This window comes from Canis lupus, chromosome 3, assembly GCF_011100685.1.
Source record: "Canis lupus familiaris isolate Mischka breed German Shepherd chromosome 3, alternate assembly UU_Cfam_GSD_1.0, whole genome shotgun sequence".
In the NCBI taxonomy this organism is placed as follows: Eukaryota; Metazoa; Chordata; class Mammalia; order Carnivora; family Canidae; genus Canis; species Canis lupus.
The window spans coordinates 28,457,135-28,470,185 of NC_049224.1; the positions used below are offsets into that span (position 1 = coordinate 28,457,135).

Sequence of the window (13,051 nt, forward strand, 5' to 3'; positions counted from 1 at the left end):
ATTGAAGCGGTCATCAAAAACCTCCCAAGACATGAAAGTCCAGGGCCAGATGGCTTCCCAGGGGAATTCTACCAAACGTTTAAAGAAGAAATAATACCTATTCTACTAAAGCTGTTCTGAAAGATGGAAAGGGATGGAATATTTCCAAACCGTTCTATGAGGCCAGCATCACCTTAATTCCAAAACCAGACAAAGACCCCACCAAAAAGGAGAATTATAGACCAATATCCCTGATGGACACAGATGCAAAAATTCTCAACAAGATACTAACCAACAGGATCCAACAGTACATTAAGAAGATTATTCACCATGACCAAGTGGGATTTATCCCCGGGATGTAAGGCTGGTTCAACACTCATAAAACAATCAATGTGATAGATCATATCAACAAGAGAAAAAACAAGAACCATATGATCCTCTCAAAAGATGCAGAGAAAGCATTTGACAAAATGCAGCATCCATTCCTGATCAAAACTCTTCAGAGTGTAGGTATACAGGGAACATTCCTCAGCATCTTAAAAGCCATCTACGAAAAGCCCACAGCCAATATCATTCTCAATGGGGAAACAGTGAGAGTTTCTCCCCTAAGATCAGAAACAGGACAGGGATGTCCACTCTCACCACTGCTATTCAGCATAATACTAGAAGTCCTAGCCTCAGCAATCACACAACAAAAAGAAATAAAAGGCATTCCAATTGGCAAAGAAGTCAATCTCTCCCTCTTCGCAGATGACATGATACTGTACCTAGAAAACCCAAAAGACTCCACCCCAAGATTGCTAGAACTCATACAGCAATTCGGCAGTGTGGCAGGATACAAAATCAATGCCCAGAAATCAGTGGCATTTCTATACACTAACAATGAGACTGAAGGAAGAGAAATTAAGGAGTCAATACCATTTACAATTGCACCCAAAAGCAGAAGATACCTAGGAATAAACCTAACCAAAGAGATAAAGGATCTATACCCTAAAAACTATAGAACATTGGGACGCCTGGTGGCTCGGCGGTTGAGCACCTGCCTTCAGCCCAGGGCGTGATCCTGGGGTCCCGGGATCAAGTCTCACGTCGGGCTCCCTGCATGGATCCTGCTTCTCCCTCTGCCTGTGTTCTCTGCCTCTCTGTGTCTCTCATGAATGAATAAATAGAATCTTTAAAAAAAAAAAAAAAAAAAAAAAAACACTTCTGAAAGAAATTGAGGAAGACACAAAGAGATGGAAAAATATTCCATGCTCATGGATTGAAAGAATTAATATTGTGAAAATGTCAATGCTACCCAGGGCAACTTACACATTTAATGCAATCCCTATCAAAATTCCATGGACTTTCTTCAGAGAGTTGGAACAAATCATCTTAAGATTTGTGTGGAATCAGAAAAGACCCCGAATAGCCAGGGGAATATTAATAAAGAAAACCAGAGCTGGGGGCATCACAATGCCAGATTTCAAGTTGTACTACAAAGCCGTGATCATCAAGACAGTGTGGTACTGGCACAAAAACAGACACATAGATCAATGGAACAGAATAGAGAATCCAGAAGTGGACCCTCAACTCTATGGTCAATTAATATTTGACAAAGCAGGAAAGACTATCCACTGGAAAAAGGTCAGTCTCTTCAATAAATGGTGCTGGGAAAATTGGACCGCCACATGCAGAAGAATGAAACTAGACCATTCTCTTACACCACATACAAAGATAAACTCAAAATGGATGAAAGCTCTAAATGTAAGACAAGAATCCATCAAAATCCTAGAGAAGAACACAGGCAACAGCCCTTTTGACCTTGGCCACAGCAACTTCTTGCAAGATACATCTAGGAAGGCAAGGGAAACAAAAGCAAAAATGAATTATTGGGACTTCATCAAGATCAAAAGCTTCTGCACAGCAAAAGAAACAGTCAACAAACCTAAAAGACAACCTACAGAATGGGAGAAGATACTTGCAAATGATCTATCAGATAAAGGACTAGTATCCAAGATCTATAAAGAACTTATGAAACTCAACAGCAAAGAAACAAACAATCCAATCATGAAATGGGCAGAAGACATGAACAGAAATCTCACAGAGGAAGACATAGACATGGCCAACAAGCACATGAGAAAATGCTCCGCATCACTGGCCATCAGGGAAATACAAATCAAAACCACAATGAGATCCCACCTCACACCAGTGAGAAGGGTGAAAATTAACAAGACAGGAAACCACAACTGTTGGAGAGGATGTGGAGAAAGGGGAACCTTCTTGCACTGTTGGTGGGAATGTGAACTGGTGCAGCCACCCTGGAAATCTGTGTGGAGGTTCCTCAAAGAGTTAAAAATTGAACTGTCCTACGACCCAGCAATTGCACTGCTGGAGATTTACCCCAAAGATATAGATGCAGTGAAACGGCAGGACACCTGCACCCCGATGTTTATAGCAGCAATGTCCACAATAGCCAAACTGGGAGGGAGCCTCGGTGTCCATCGAAACATGAATGCATAAGGAAGCTGTGGTCTATGTATACAATGGAATATTACTCAGCCATCAGAAACAACAAATACCCACCATTTGCTTCAATGTGGATGGACCTGGAGGGTATTATGCTGAGTGAAGTAAGTCAATCGGAGAAGGACAAACATTGTATGGTCTTATTCATTTGGGGAATATAAAAAATAGTGAAAGGGATTAAAGGGGAAAGGAGAGAAAATGAGTGGGAAATATCACAGAGGGAGACAGCACATGAGAGACACCTAACTCTGGGAAATGAACAAGGGGTAGTGAAAGGGGAGGTGGGCGGGGGAATGGGGTGACTGGGTGACAGGCACTGAGGGGGTTACTTGGCGGGATGAGCACTGGGTGTTATGCTATATGTTGACAAATCGAACTCCAATAAAAAAATATACAAAAATATCCACACTGTTTATATCCCTTATTTCTAAAAAATTATGCATAGAAAAAGGATGGTAAAATACAGTAAAACATTAGCAGTGATATCCCTAAATGATAGAATTATATATTATTTTTTTCTCATTGATTGTTTTCCAATTGTCCTCTAACAGGTATATGTGACTTGCAAACTAGTAACAATTAGTTTGAGGAATGTGTATGACCAGTGGACTGAGTTTTTTTTTTTTTTTTTTTTTTGGACTGAGTTTTTGTGTGGAGTATCATACTACAGGAAATACTATGATGACCAGATAAAAGACAGTGATTTGGGGATGAAGAAATAGCTGAAGAATACTATAAACTGCCACCTGTAACAACTACTCACAACTAGAATTTATCCTGAGAATCACTGGCCTACAAAATATTAAATGAGTTCTGGAAGAATTCTAGGATTACATGTAAGGGCTATCAACAACTAAAGAATTAAAAAATAAAATTTCCATACTATGATTCTACAAATTGTAACTGTAGAGAAAATAATTTCATGGTAATCTTATACAAGTGTATGAAATTTTACTAGGTTGAAGAGGATGTCCTATTGGAGAAAAGATAAAATTGGTTTTAGTGGCAGGAAGGTTTTAACTACACCAATTAGCCATACAAAGCCCAGAAAGATAGCTGATGGGTTGCCTGGCTGGCTCAGTCTGCAGAGCATGCAACTCTTAATCTCAGGCTCCTAAATTCAAGCCCCACATGAGTTGTAGTGATCACTGAATAAAAAAAATTAAAGAAAACTTAAAATAAATTAAAGAAAAGTAAGCTGAAAAACAAATCGATTTAGATAAACATAAAATTTAACACTCACTGCACTGCTCCATGGTGGCTCCCATCTCCCTTGCCATTTGAAAACATAAAGAGTGCTAAAGAAAATTTTACACATTGAAGGCTTTGTCTTACCAAAACCACAAAGTTAAACTATAAATATGAAACCAACACAAAGGGTAAGAACACTAGAGAAGAGTCTTTCCCTATTTTCCCAGAATCTTTAAAGATTTAAATTAAATTAAATTTTTAAATTAATCTTTAAATTAAATTAATCTTTAAATTAAAGACTTAAATTAAAAATATACTAATTACCTAGTATAGATTGGTGGCAACGTCTGGCTTAGAAAATTTCTACAGATTTCTTTCTAGCTCTCTATGTACTGTGATAAGGCCCTAAAGTAAGGTTTGCAAACAATCGTCAATACAAATAGCATGCAGTTTTATAAAGTGTATCCGAAAATTCTAGTGGAAATACTTCACTTTCTAAAATATTGACCATTGAGATTTAACTTTTTAGTTTAATAAACAAGTATTTAAAACAACTCTAATGTTTTACAATATATTATTCTACTCTAAATAAATGTATATTATGGTGCTTGAAAATCTATCAAAGTAAGGCATTTTTTAAATTCTTAACCATCAATTATTTTTACATTAACTACTTTTATTTCACTTCTAAAGGTCTTAATCACATAGAATCAAAAAATCTCTCTACACATTTTTCTTAAAGGAAAAATGGAAGGAAATACAGTGAAATGGTGTCTGACGGCCACGGTAATTGTAACAGGGGAAAAATGTGCAAAACTGTAACAAACTCTCATATAAACAGTCTAAACATAGATTTTTACCAATAAAGGCATAAAATTAAATGCTAATATGTCAGCATTTTCAGAAAAAGATATAGCAGTAAGTATAAAAGTATTATGCTAGTACAAATAAATTACAGAAACTAATAAACTCAATTTAACAGATTCCCTGGAAATGTAAATCATATATTAGCTCAACATGATTTACAGAAGATATATCCAATTAAAATCCACTCACTGTTTAGATAACACCCAGAAAATTTTAAATGCTGTTCCTATTTTAACTTAACAGTATTTCTTAAAATAAGATTCACATGAACATTTAAGATTTTTACATCCTCTTTAGATAACCAAGTGAAAAATCCAACAATACACAAATAGGTACTCTCATCGGTACATAAAACACAATGACAGGTAGCTAGGTTAGGAACTAGAACACAAGTCTAAGCTAATCAATACAATACTAGTACAGAGCATCCATTTTAACCCCCAAGGAAAAACCTGAGCCACAAAACAGGTTTTCCAGTTTGAACCTCCCAAACTTCTAGATAATATGTATATTTTCACCTTAAAGTGATCAAAATATATGAGGGAAGCTCATGTTCCACCACCTAAAAGGTCTAATAAAAAAAAATGTCATTTTATGCTGTTCAGTTTTAAATGAAGTCTTTTATATTATTTATTTTATTCAGCACATGATAGAGCTATACAGACTCTTTAAAAATCAAAGGTGAAATTTCTATATACATTAAACCCACAGCATAATCTCTAACTCTGAAATGCTAATATAGGTTTTTAAAATTAGACAAACTAACATCCAGTAAACAGCATTTTATTTTATGACACTCTGTGTTAATACAATAAATATACAAAACTTCCAAACCACTGAAAACATGCAACATTAGAGGGACAGATGGAGAGCATTTATATAGAACCATGACGCTCACTATGATGGCAGCGCAGTATTATTCATTGACAAAATATACAAACATCCCTAGATAAATAATCCAAGTCCCAAATTACAAATCACTGAGCAATCATTTTCCAGTGTTCAAATTTTAGTTTGAAATAAAACAGCCACAACTTAATATATTGCAAACTGAAAAAGGACACGAATGCTTACAACAATGAAGACCATTTCATGACTATGATACTGGGTCATGTTAGTATTAAATATAAAAAATTAACAAATGTCAATCTCTTGCTGGAAAATGTGACCATTTACTATTGTTAGAAGAACAGTGAATATTAAGAATTTAAAATCCCTATGCCTTATCAAACTGTTAGTATTGCCATCATTTTAATGCACATTTATGTTTTTAAAAAACAATTCTCTCATAAGCTTGTATTAACCCAAGAAACTGGATTTTAAAACATCTTCCCCACCCACACACAAAAAGGTACTGTTGGTTTTAATTATTTGCTATTTAACAAAGCCACCTTTGGGGATTTCTGCAAGACAGAGAGAAGCCCTCCTATTCTTGAAGGAAAGTATCTCAGTATTTTTCAAGTCTCTATATTCATTTGTAGTTGAAAGAAAAAAAGAAATGGACTTGAAATATAAATTAATGATGAACATAAGCATTGTATTTTGTGGTTAATGTTTTGAATGTCTGTTAAATACACACTCATAAAGCACACTGTGATAAAACAGATTTTCAGTAAGATTATAGAATCTGAAAAACTTGAACTGGCTTATTTGTTTGAGAAAGTAGGGAGATTATCACTGATCAGAAATATTCATAAAAACAGCTTTAAATTCATATTCTAAATCCTATTTTAATCAGAATAAAGGAAATATCTTCCAAGTATATTACTTCAATATATCCCAACTAAATCAAATGTAAACACTATCTAGATGAACCAAAGCTTCCCTCATAGTGAGAACTCATCATCCCACCCCCAATATGAAATTCATTTATCTCCAGATTTGGGGAAAAGAATGAAAGTGACTTAACCATTTATGTGCCCATTTGATTCTTTTTAGAAAGGATCTGCAGTCTCAAATAATATAATCCAATAGACTATCCTTACTTAAAGTCAAGTTGAAGAAATCACTGATTATTCTGCAATCGTAAATTAGCTAACAACTTCCAAAACATAGTATATAATGACTTTACAAATGTCTTTGGGTCATTTAATCACTATTAAAAATGATTTAAAGTTTCAAACCAAGTATACCTTAAGAATGAAATGCTATGCTGCATAGTAACAATTTTAATGTGGTTATATTTATAATTAATGCGTTTAACTGTATTTGTATTTTCTTGCTGGGTGCAGGTTAAATATTTTTTCTATTGCTGAAAAATTTTAATGTATTCAGTCTGTCTCAAAAATTGAAAGACTGAAGTGCATTAGGGATTCAAGTATATGTGAAACAACAGCGTCTTTTTATTTTTAATCCCACTACAGCTGAGAGGCTAAAAGAAAAATCCCTGAAATACTGTATGTTCTTTTTGGACAAGGAGTTAGTCTAGACTTTAATGCCTCTGTTAAAAATTACACACACACTCCTCAAAAAAGAGCTGCCAAACACAATCTCAATTCAGTTAAAATGAGTAGCCACAAGAATATACCAAAGTTTCCATACAGTAATATTCTACTATGAAACGAATACTGAAAATTAAAAAAAAAAAAACAGTATTATCATCACTACATTCTATTCCATTGATTATCTACCCTTTTTTGGATAATGCACTGCATATTATGTTCTCAAATTGCATCCCAATAAATTTTTATTTAAAAGAAACTAATGCAGAAAACCACTTCTTTGATTCTACCAGCAACTCCCTAATCTTAAAACCATAAGCAGTGCAGAAGCCAAAATACAAATTATTTTAAGAAATGTGGTGCCCATGCAAGATCAGAGATTGATATCAAAATATCAACTACTCTAAAAAGAAAAAAAGGAACAAAAATAAAAGGATAAATTTACATGATCTACTACAAAATGCACACAGGCTCTTCACTGGTGACTAAAACTGCTAAAAAGCAAGCCAATTTTAACACCCCTAAGTCCCTGATGGCCTATTTCTTCCAATATAAATGTGGAAAACAGAATGAAATATCATCTTAATGCTCCAATATGTAATCCTTTAAGTCTAAGATTCTTGAAAGAAAGACTGCAGCTAGTACTAAATGCATTTTTAATCATAAGTATCATATTAATTTCAGTGTGTCACCACTGAAATAATTTGCTGAACATTCATCCCCCAAAAAATATGGAGAATATTTATTTAGCATGTGATTTTTTTTTCTGCAGGGGGCGCCAAAATATTAAACTGCTAGGTAAATAATAAGACAAGGAAGTTTTTCTGGTTTTAGCCCATGCACAAGTGAACAGGAAATATACATGCCATGTGTACTGTGTTTTGAACATAAAAATATTTATAGAATACAGTAACTGGAGAAAAAGTACAGTCAGAAGATACCAGTGTATTGTTGGAGGGTTCTCTAAATCTGGTTACCCTTGAAAGCATTCTGGGCTGCACTAGTTGCTGCACTTGAAGCTGCATTTGCAGCTGCAGTCTGGACAGTTTTGTTGGACATCACACCTGTTGCAAATTCTTGTTGGGCTTTCTCAAAACTAGCACCTGTTGTGCGGTATAGTCCATGTACCTATGGAGGCACAAAAAAGTGGGACAAAGTAAGTGGTAATCTATACATTCATTTTCAGCAACTCTTCAATTAATCTCAATTTTACGCAGAGATAAAATAGACTATAGCCATGATTCCTAAGGTCAAGAACATCAGCCATGACACCAGTACACAATCTTGTATTTAAATATTTTCCTAACAAAGACACTTTCCATTTTATCTCCAAAGCACAAGAGATACTTATGTTTATGCTAAACCAACTGTAAAAACTTCTTAACCAAAAGCAAAAGGCTATGTTTCCTGCTGTTCCTACTTATTTATTACAGAGAATGGTTTAAATATAAGAAGAGATATTCAGACTTTGATATATTAATTGACTACCTTAGACAATTCGGAGAGAATAATACCTTATCTATTTCTATGTTGGCTACATATAAACCACTAACCTTATTATAATCAAATGCTATCATTTTATCATTTAATGTACCAAATACTATTTATATTCTTAGAGATGCTGCTGCTATCCTCTCTCACTCCATATACCATTTTACTTTTTGTGTATGGTCAAGTCCTAAAGGATTTACAAAGGAAAAGTTTTGGGAACTGTCAACCCATACTGATTTATCACTTAAATCTTCGGGATTTATTTGCAAGAGCAAGGTTCAAAAATAACTCTATTAGCATAAGTTTCAAGATGCATAAACTATGAAGTGCACCAATACATAACATCAGCCAATTTAATAGACATTTGAGAAAAGAAGTAATAAAACAAATTAGATGTTTATTTATTACATGCTTACAAACTTAGGGGGAGGGAGGAAGAGATAGAAAGGGAACTTATACTACATTTTGATGAGGTCTAAATAAAGCCGGCCTTGAATGCAATCAAAGCAGATCTGGAAGATTGGGACAGTGCACCCAAGTCAGTCTTCTTCCCAGTCCTGTATAGGTAGAGACTGATTACTTGTGGAATAAATATGGAGTAAGGAAACATAGAATGTGTCAAAGATTTTTAAGTCAAGCTTGGATACTGGGAAGTTGTTTCAAGAAGACAGAATAGAAAATATAGGTTGGTTTAGAGGGGAAATGAGATGCTAAGTTCTAAATATTCATATATTCCACAAATGTCTACTGGATACCTGCTCTAGACCTGCTACAGCAGGCAGCTGAAGATTTAGTCTGGACCTCAACGGAGGAATGGGCAGGAAACGGACTTGAAAAGCAATGGCACAGCAATGGTAGCTGCAACTCTAACATAAATGAAATGGTCCATGGAGGAAAAAAAAAGGGTCAAGTACCAAAGACTGTTAAGATACCAGTATTTAAGAGATACCCACAACAACAGGAATAATTAAAAGAGAAACGGGAAAAGCCAGAGACTTTTCACAGATGCCTAGGGAAGAAAGCCACATTAAGGAATGAAGAGCTGCCCAGGGTGAAGATAAAAATACTCCAACAGCCCTGATTTCTTCTAACACAGTGGCGAAAGCAAATGCCATTTTATAGTGGAACAAAGTGTAAAAGGGTCAGGGAGAGGAAGAGAGTGCTAACAAGTACACTTTAGGTAAACCCTAAAGTTCTATTCTTCTAGTACTAGAGCCCTATCATAATTTAATTCTTTTAATACTTTGAGACAATGATGAGAAAATGACTTTTTCACATGTTGGTTAACTGAACATTAAAATGTAATGCATAGTCTCACAAAGCAGGTAGGCAAAATAAAGGTAGGTGTGTACACAGTACTCAATAGTACAAATCTATATAGACTCAGAGAGCCACCTAGAGGGAAAAGATTACATATGTATTCAGTGCATAATGCTCAAATACTGTATGAAACCCATTAGATCCATGTGAAAAGAATGATTCTTTGATCAGTGCTCCAACATGACAGGCTAATTTTAAGTATCACTATCTTGAAAAGCCCATCATTTCCCTGCTGTGTTTCAGAGTGGTATCTATTGATAGCTCATATTCCTTATGAAAACAAGGACAAAGCTTTACAATAAAATATTACAATTTTTAAAAAGTAGACAGCTTAAATACTTGCTATCTCTTCCAGTTATAAATATTGCATTAACCTAAATATTTTGTTCTAGGAGCAACAACAGAAAGAACACTAGATTTGGTATCTACTTACTCCACTACTTTCTACCCAGCTGGTCACCACTCGAAACCTCAAGTTTAGAACACCTGGGTGGCTCAGTCAGTTGGGCATCTGCCTTTGGCTTGGGTCATGATCACAGAGTCCCAGGATTAAAACCCCAGGGCTCCTCACTCACCAAGGAGTCTGCTTCTCCCTCTGATCCTCCCCACTCTCATGTTCTCTCTTTCACTGTTTCTCTCTCAAATTAATAAATCTTAAAAAAAAAAAAAAAAACCTCAAGTTTACTTCCCCTGAAACAAGTATTTGTTGCCCTGTCTCGCAGAGTTTTTCTAAGGATCAAATGAGAATTATGTAAATATTTAATATGTAAAATGTAATAAAAATTAATTTTTTAAAAACTGTAGAAGTGTCACAGCCAAGATACAGCTCCAGAAGGAATCTTGCTTTCTTAATGTATCTTCAAAAATATATCAGTGTATACTGTGCTGTTATATGACACAAAAATTATATACTATATACTATGGAAAGTAAAGAACCATGGTACAGTACTTAAACAAAATAATCCCAAACATGTATTTCCATTAAAGCTTAAAGAATACAATTTCAAGAAATGATGCTTTTATTAGTATAAGATGCCTGTTATACCAAAATTATTTTAACTTTTTTAAAACTGGGGAAAAAAACAAAGATGAATTTTTGAAATTTCGATTTTTGAGTTTTTTTTTTTTTTTTTTTTGATTTTTAAGTTTTTAAAAAAAAACTTATGGATCTCTTAGCCTAACATTTTCAATTAAACATTTCCTATAAGCCATCTGTGAACTGTCTATAGATCTGGGTCAGATACCTCTTCTGTAACCTCCTGATTAATACTCTAGTTTCACACTATTGAAATCCCACTCATCTTTAAAGGCCTATCTCATATACTGCTGTCCTCTTTCTGCCTGACCAAGTTGTGGCTCTCCCTATTGTGAGCACCTCCAATACCTTGTACATCTTTTATGGATATATACCATGCTTTTTTCATTTGTAGGGTTTGTAGGTATACATTTCCACTCATTGTTATATCCCATTAGATAGACATAGTAACTTGCTAAGGTACCTGTCTTGCTCTGTCCCAGAGCATGCAACTCTTATATATATATATTTTTTTTTAACTCTTTTTAAATTTAATTTTATTTATTTATTCATGAGAGACACAGATAGAGAGGCAGAGACACAGGCAGAGGGAGAAGCAGGCTCCATGCAGGGAGCCCAACACAGGACTCGATCCCGGGTCTCCAGGTCAGGCCCTGGGCTAAAGGTGGCACTAAACCACTGAGCCACCTGGGCTGCCCGAGCATGCAACTTTTGATCTTGGGATCACGAGTTCAAGCTCCATACTGGGTGTAGAGCTTACTTTAAAACAACAACAATAGGGCATAGTGACTTGTTGTAGAAGCCACTATATAATTAATTGTTTATCTATTAGGGACTTTTTTCTTTCTTTTTTTTTTTTTTTTTTTTTTTGATCCCTGGGATTCCTGGGTGGCTCAGCGGTTTAGCGCCTGCCTTCAGCCCAGCGCGTAATCCTGGAGACGTCGGGCTCCCTGCATGGAGCCTGCTTCTCCCTCTGCCTGCGTCTCTGCCTTTCTTCCTCTCTGTGTCTCTCATGAATAAATAAGTAAAATTAAAAAAAAAAATTTTTTTTGAACCCTGCTTGGGATCCATTCCATATATACATATATTTTTATTCAGTGAGCCCAATGTGGGACTCGATCCCGGGTCTCCAGGATCATGCCCTGGGCTGAAGGTAGGTACTAAACCACTGAGCCACCCGGGCTGCCCTCTATTAGGGATTAAACAAATGGCCCAAATGCTCTAGCAGACTGTATCTGTGTAACAAAGTAAATTGCTTAGTTTATAATTACTTTACAGGTTGTTTTAAAAGTGAACATAACCAGGGAACTTTAAACTGACATCAATAGATAGGATCATTCAGGCAGAAAATCAATCAATCAATCAAGGAAGGAGTGGCTTTGAAGGACACATTAGGCTAAATGGACTTAATAGACATACACAGAACACCACATCAAAAACAGCAGAACACACATTCTTTTAAACTACACATGGAACACTGTCCAGGACAGATCACATACTAAGCCATTAAACTCCATAAATTTAAGAAGACTAAAATTACATTGAGTATCTTTCCTGACCACAATGATATTAAACTAAAATCAATTACAAGGAAAAAACTAGACAAAAACACAAATACAAAGAGGCTAAACAACAGGTTACCAAACAACCAATGGGCCAACAAAGGCATCAGAGAGGGGAAATAAATACATTTGGACAAATGAAAATGGAAACCCGACAGTTCAAAATCTTTGAGACAAAGCAAAAGACGACCTCAGAAAAAAGTTTAAAGCAATATGAGCAACCTCCAGGAAACTAGAATAATCTCAAACAATCTAACCTTACACCTAAAGGTACTAAAAACCAACCAAACAACACCCACTGTAAGTAGAAGCAAAGACATAATAAAGATCATAATGGAAATAGACAAAGTAGAGACAAAAACAGAAAAAAAAATTAATGAAACTAAAAACCAGTTCTTTTAAAAGATAAACAAAATTGATAGATAAATCTTTACAGATACATCAAGCAAAAAAAAGAGGACTCAAAATCCGAAATAAAAAAGGACAAATTATATCCAACACTACAGAAATACAAAGGATTACAAGAGACTACTATGAAAAATTATATATCAACAAACTGGACAACCCAGATGAAATGGATAAATTCCTAAAAACATACAAACCTTCCAAGACTAAATCAGGAATAAATAGAAAATCTGAACAGACTAAGTACTAGT

At 35.1% G+C, this 13,051-nt stretch overlaps 1 protein-coding gene across 3 annotated transcripts in view; it reads right to left on the minus strand.

The window, feature by feature from the left end:
- Window positions 1-4,333: 4,333 nt before the first annotated feature.
- The window catches only part of SCAMP1 (secretory carrier membrane protein 1), a 121,893-nt gene continuing 113,175 nt past the window's right edge, over window positions 4,334-13,051 (minus strand). For all 3 annotated transcript variants that reach the window (XM_038532486.1, XM_038532485.1, XM_038532484.1), the window contains one exon: window positions 4,334-8,114. In XM_038532486.1, the coding sequence (XP_038388414.1) occupies window positions 7,950-8,114 (165 nt within the window). In that variant the 3' untranslated portion in view covers window positions 4,334-7,949. The remainder of the gene's footprint in view (window positions 8,115-13,051) is intronic.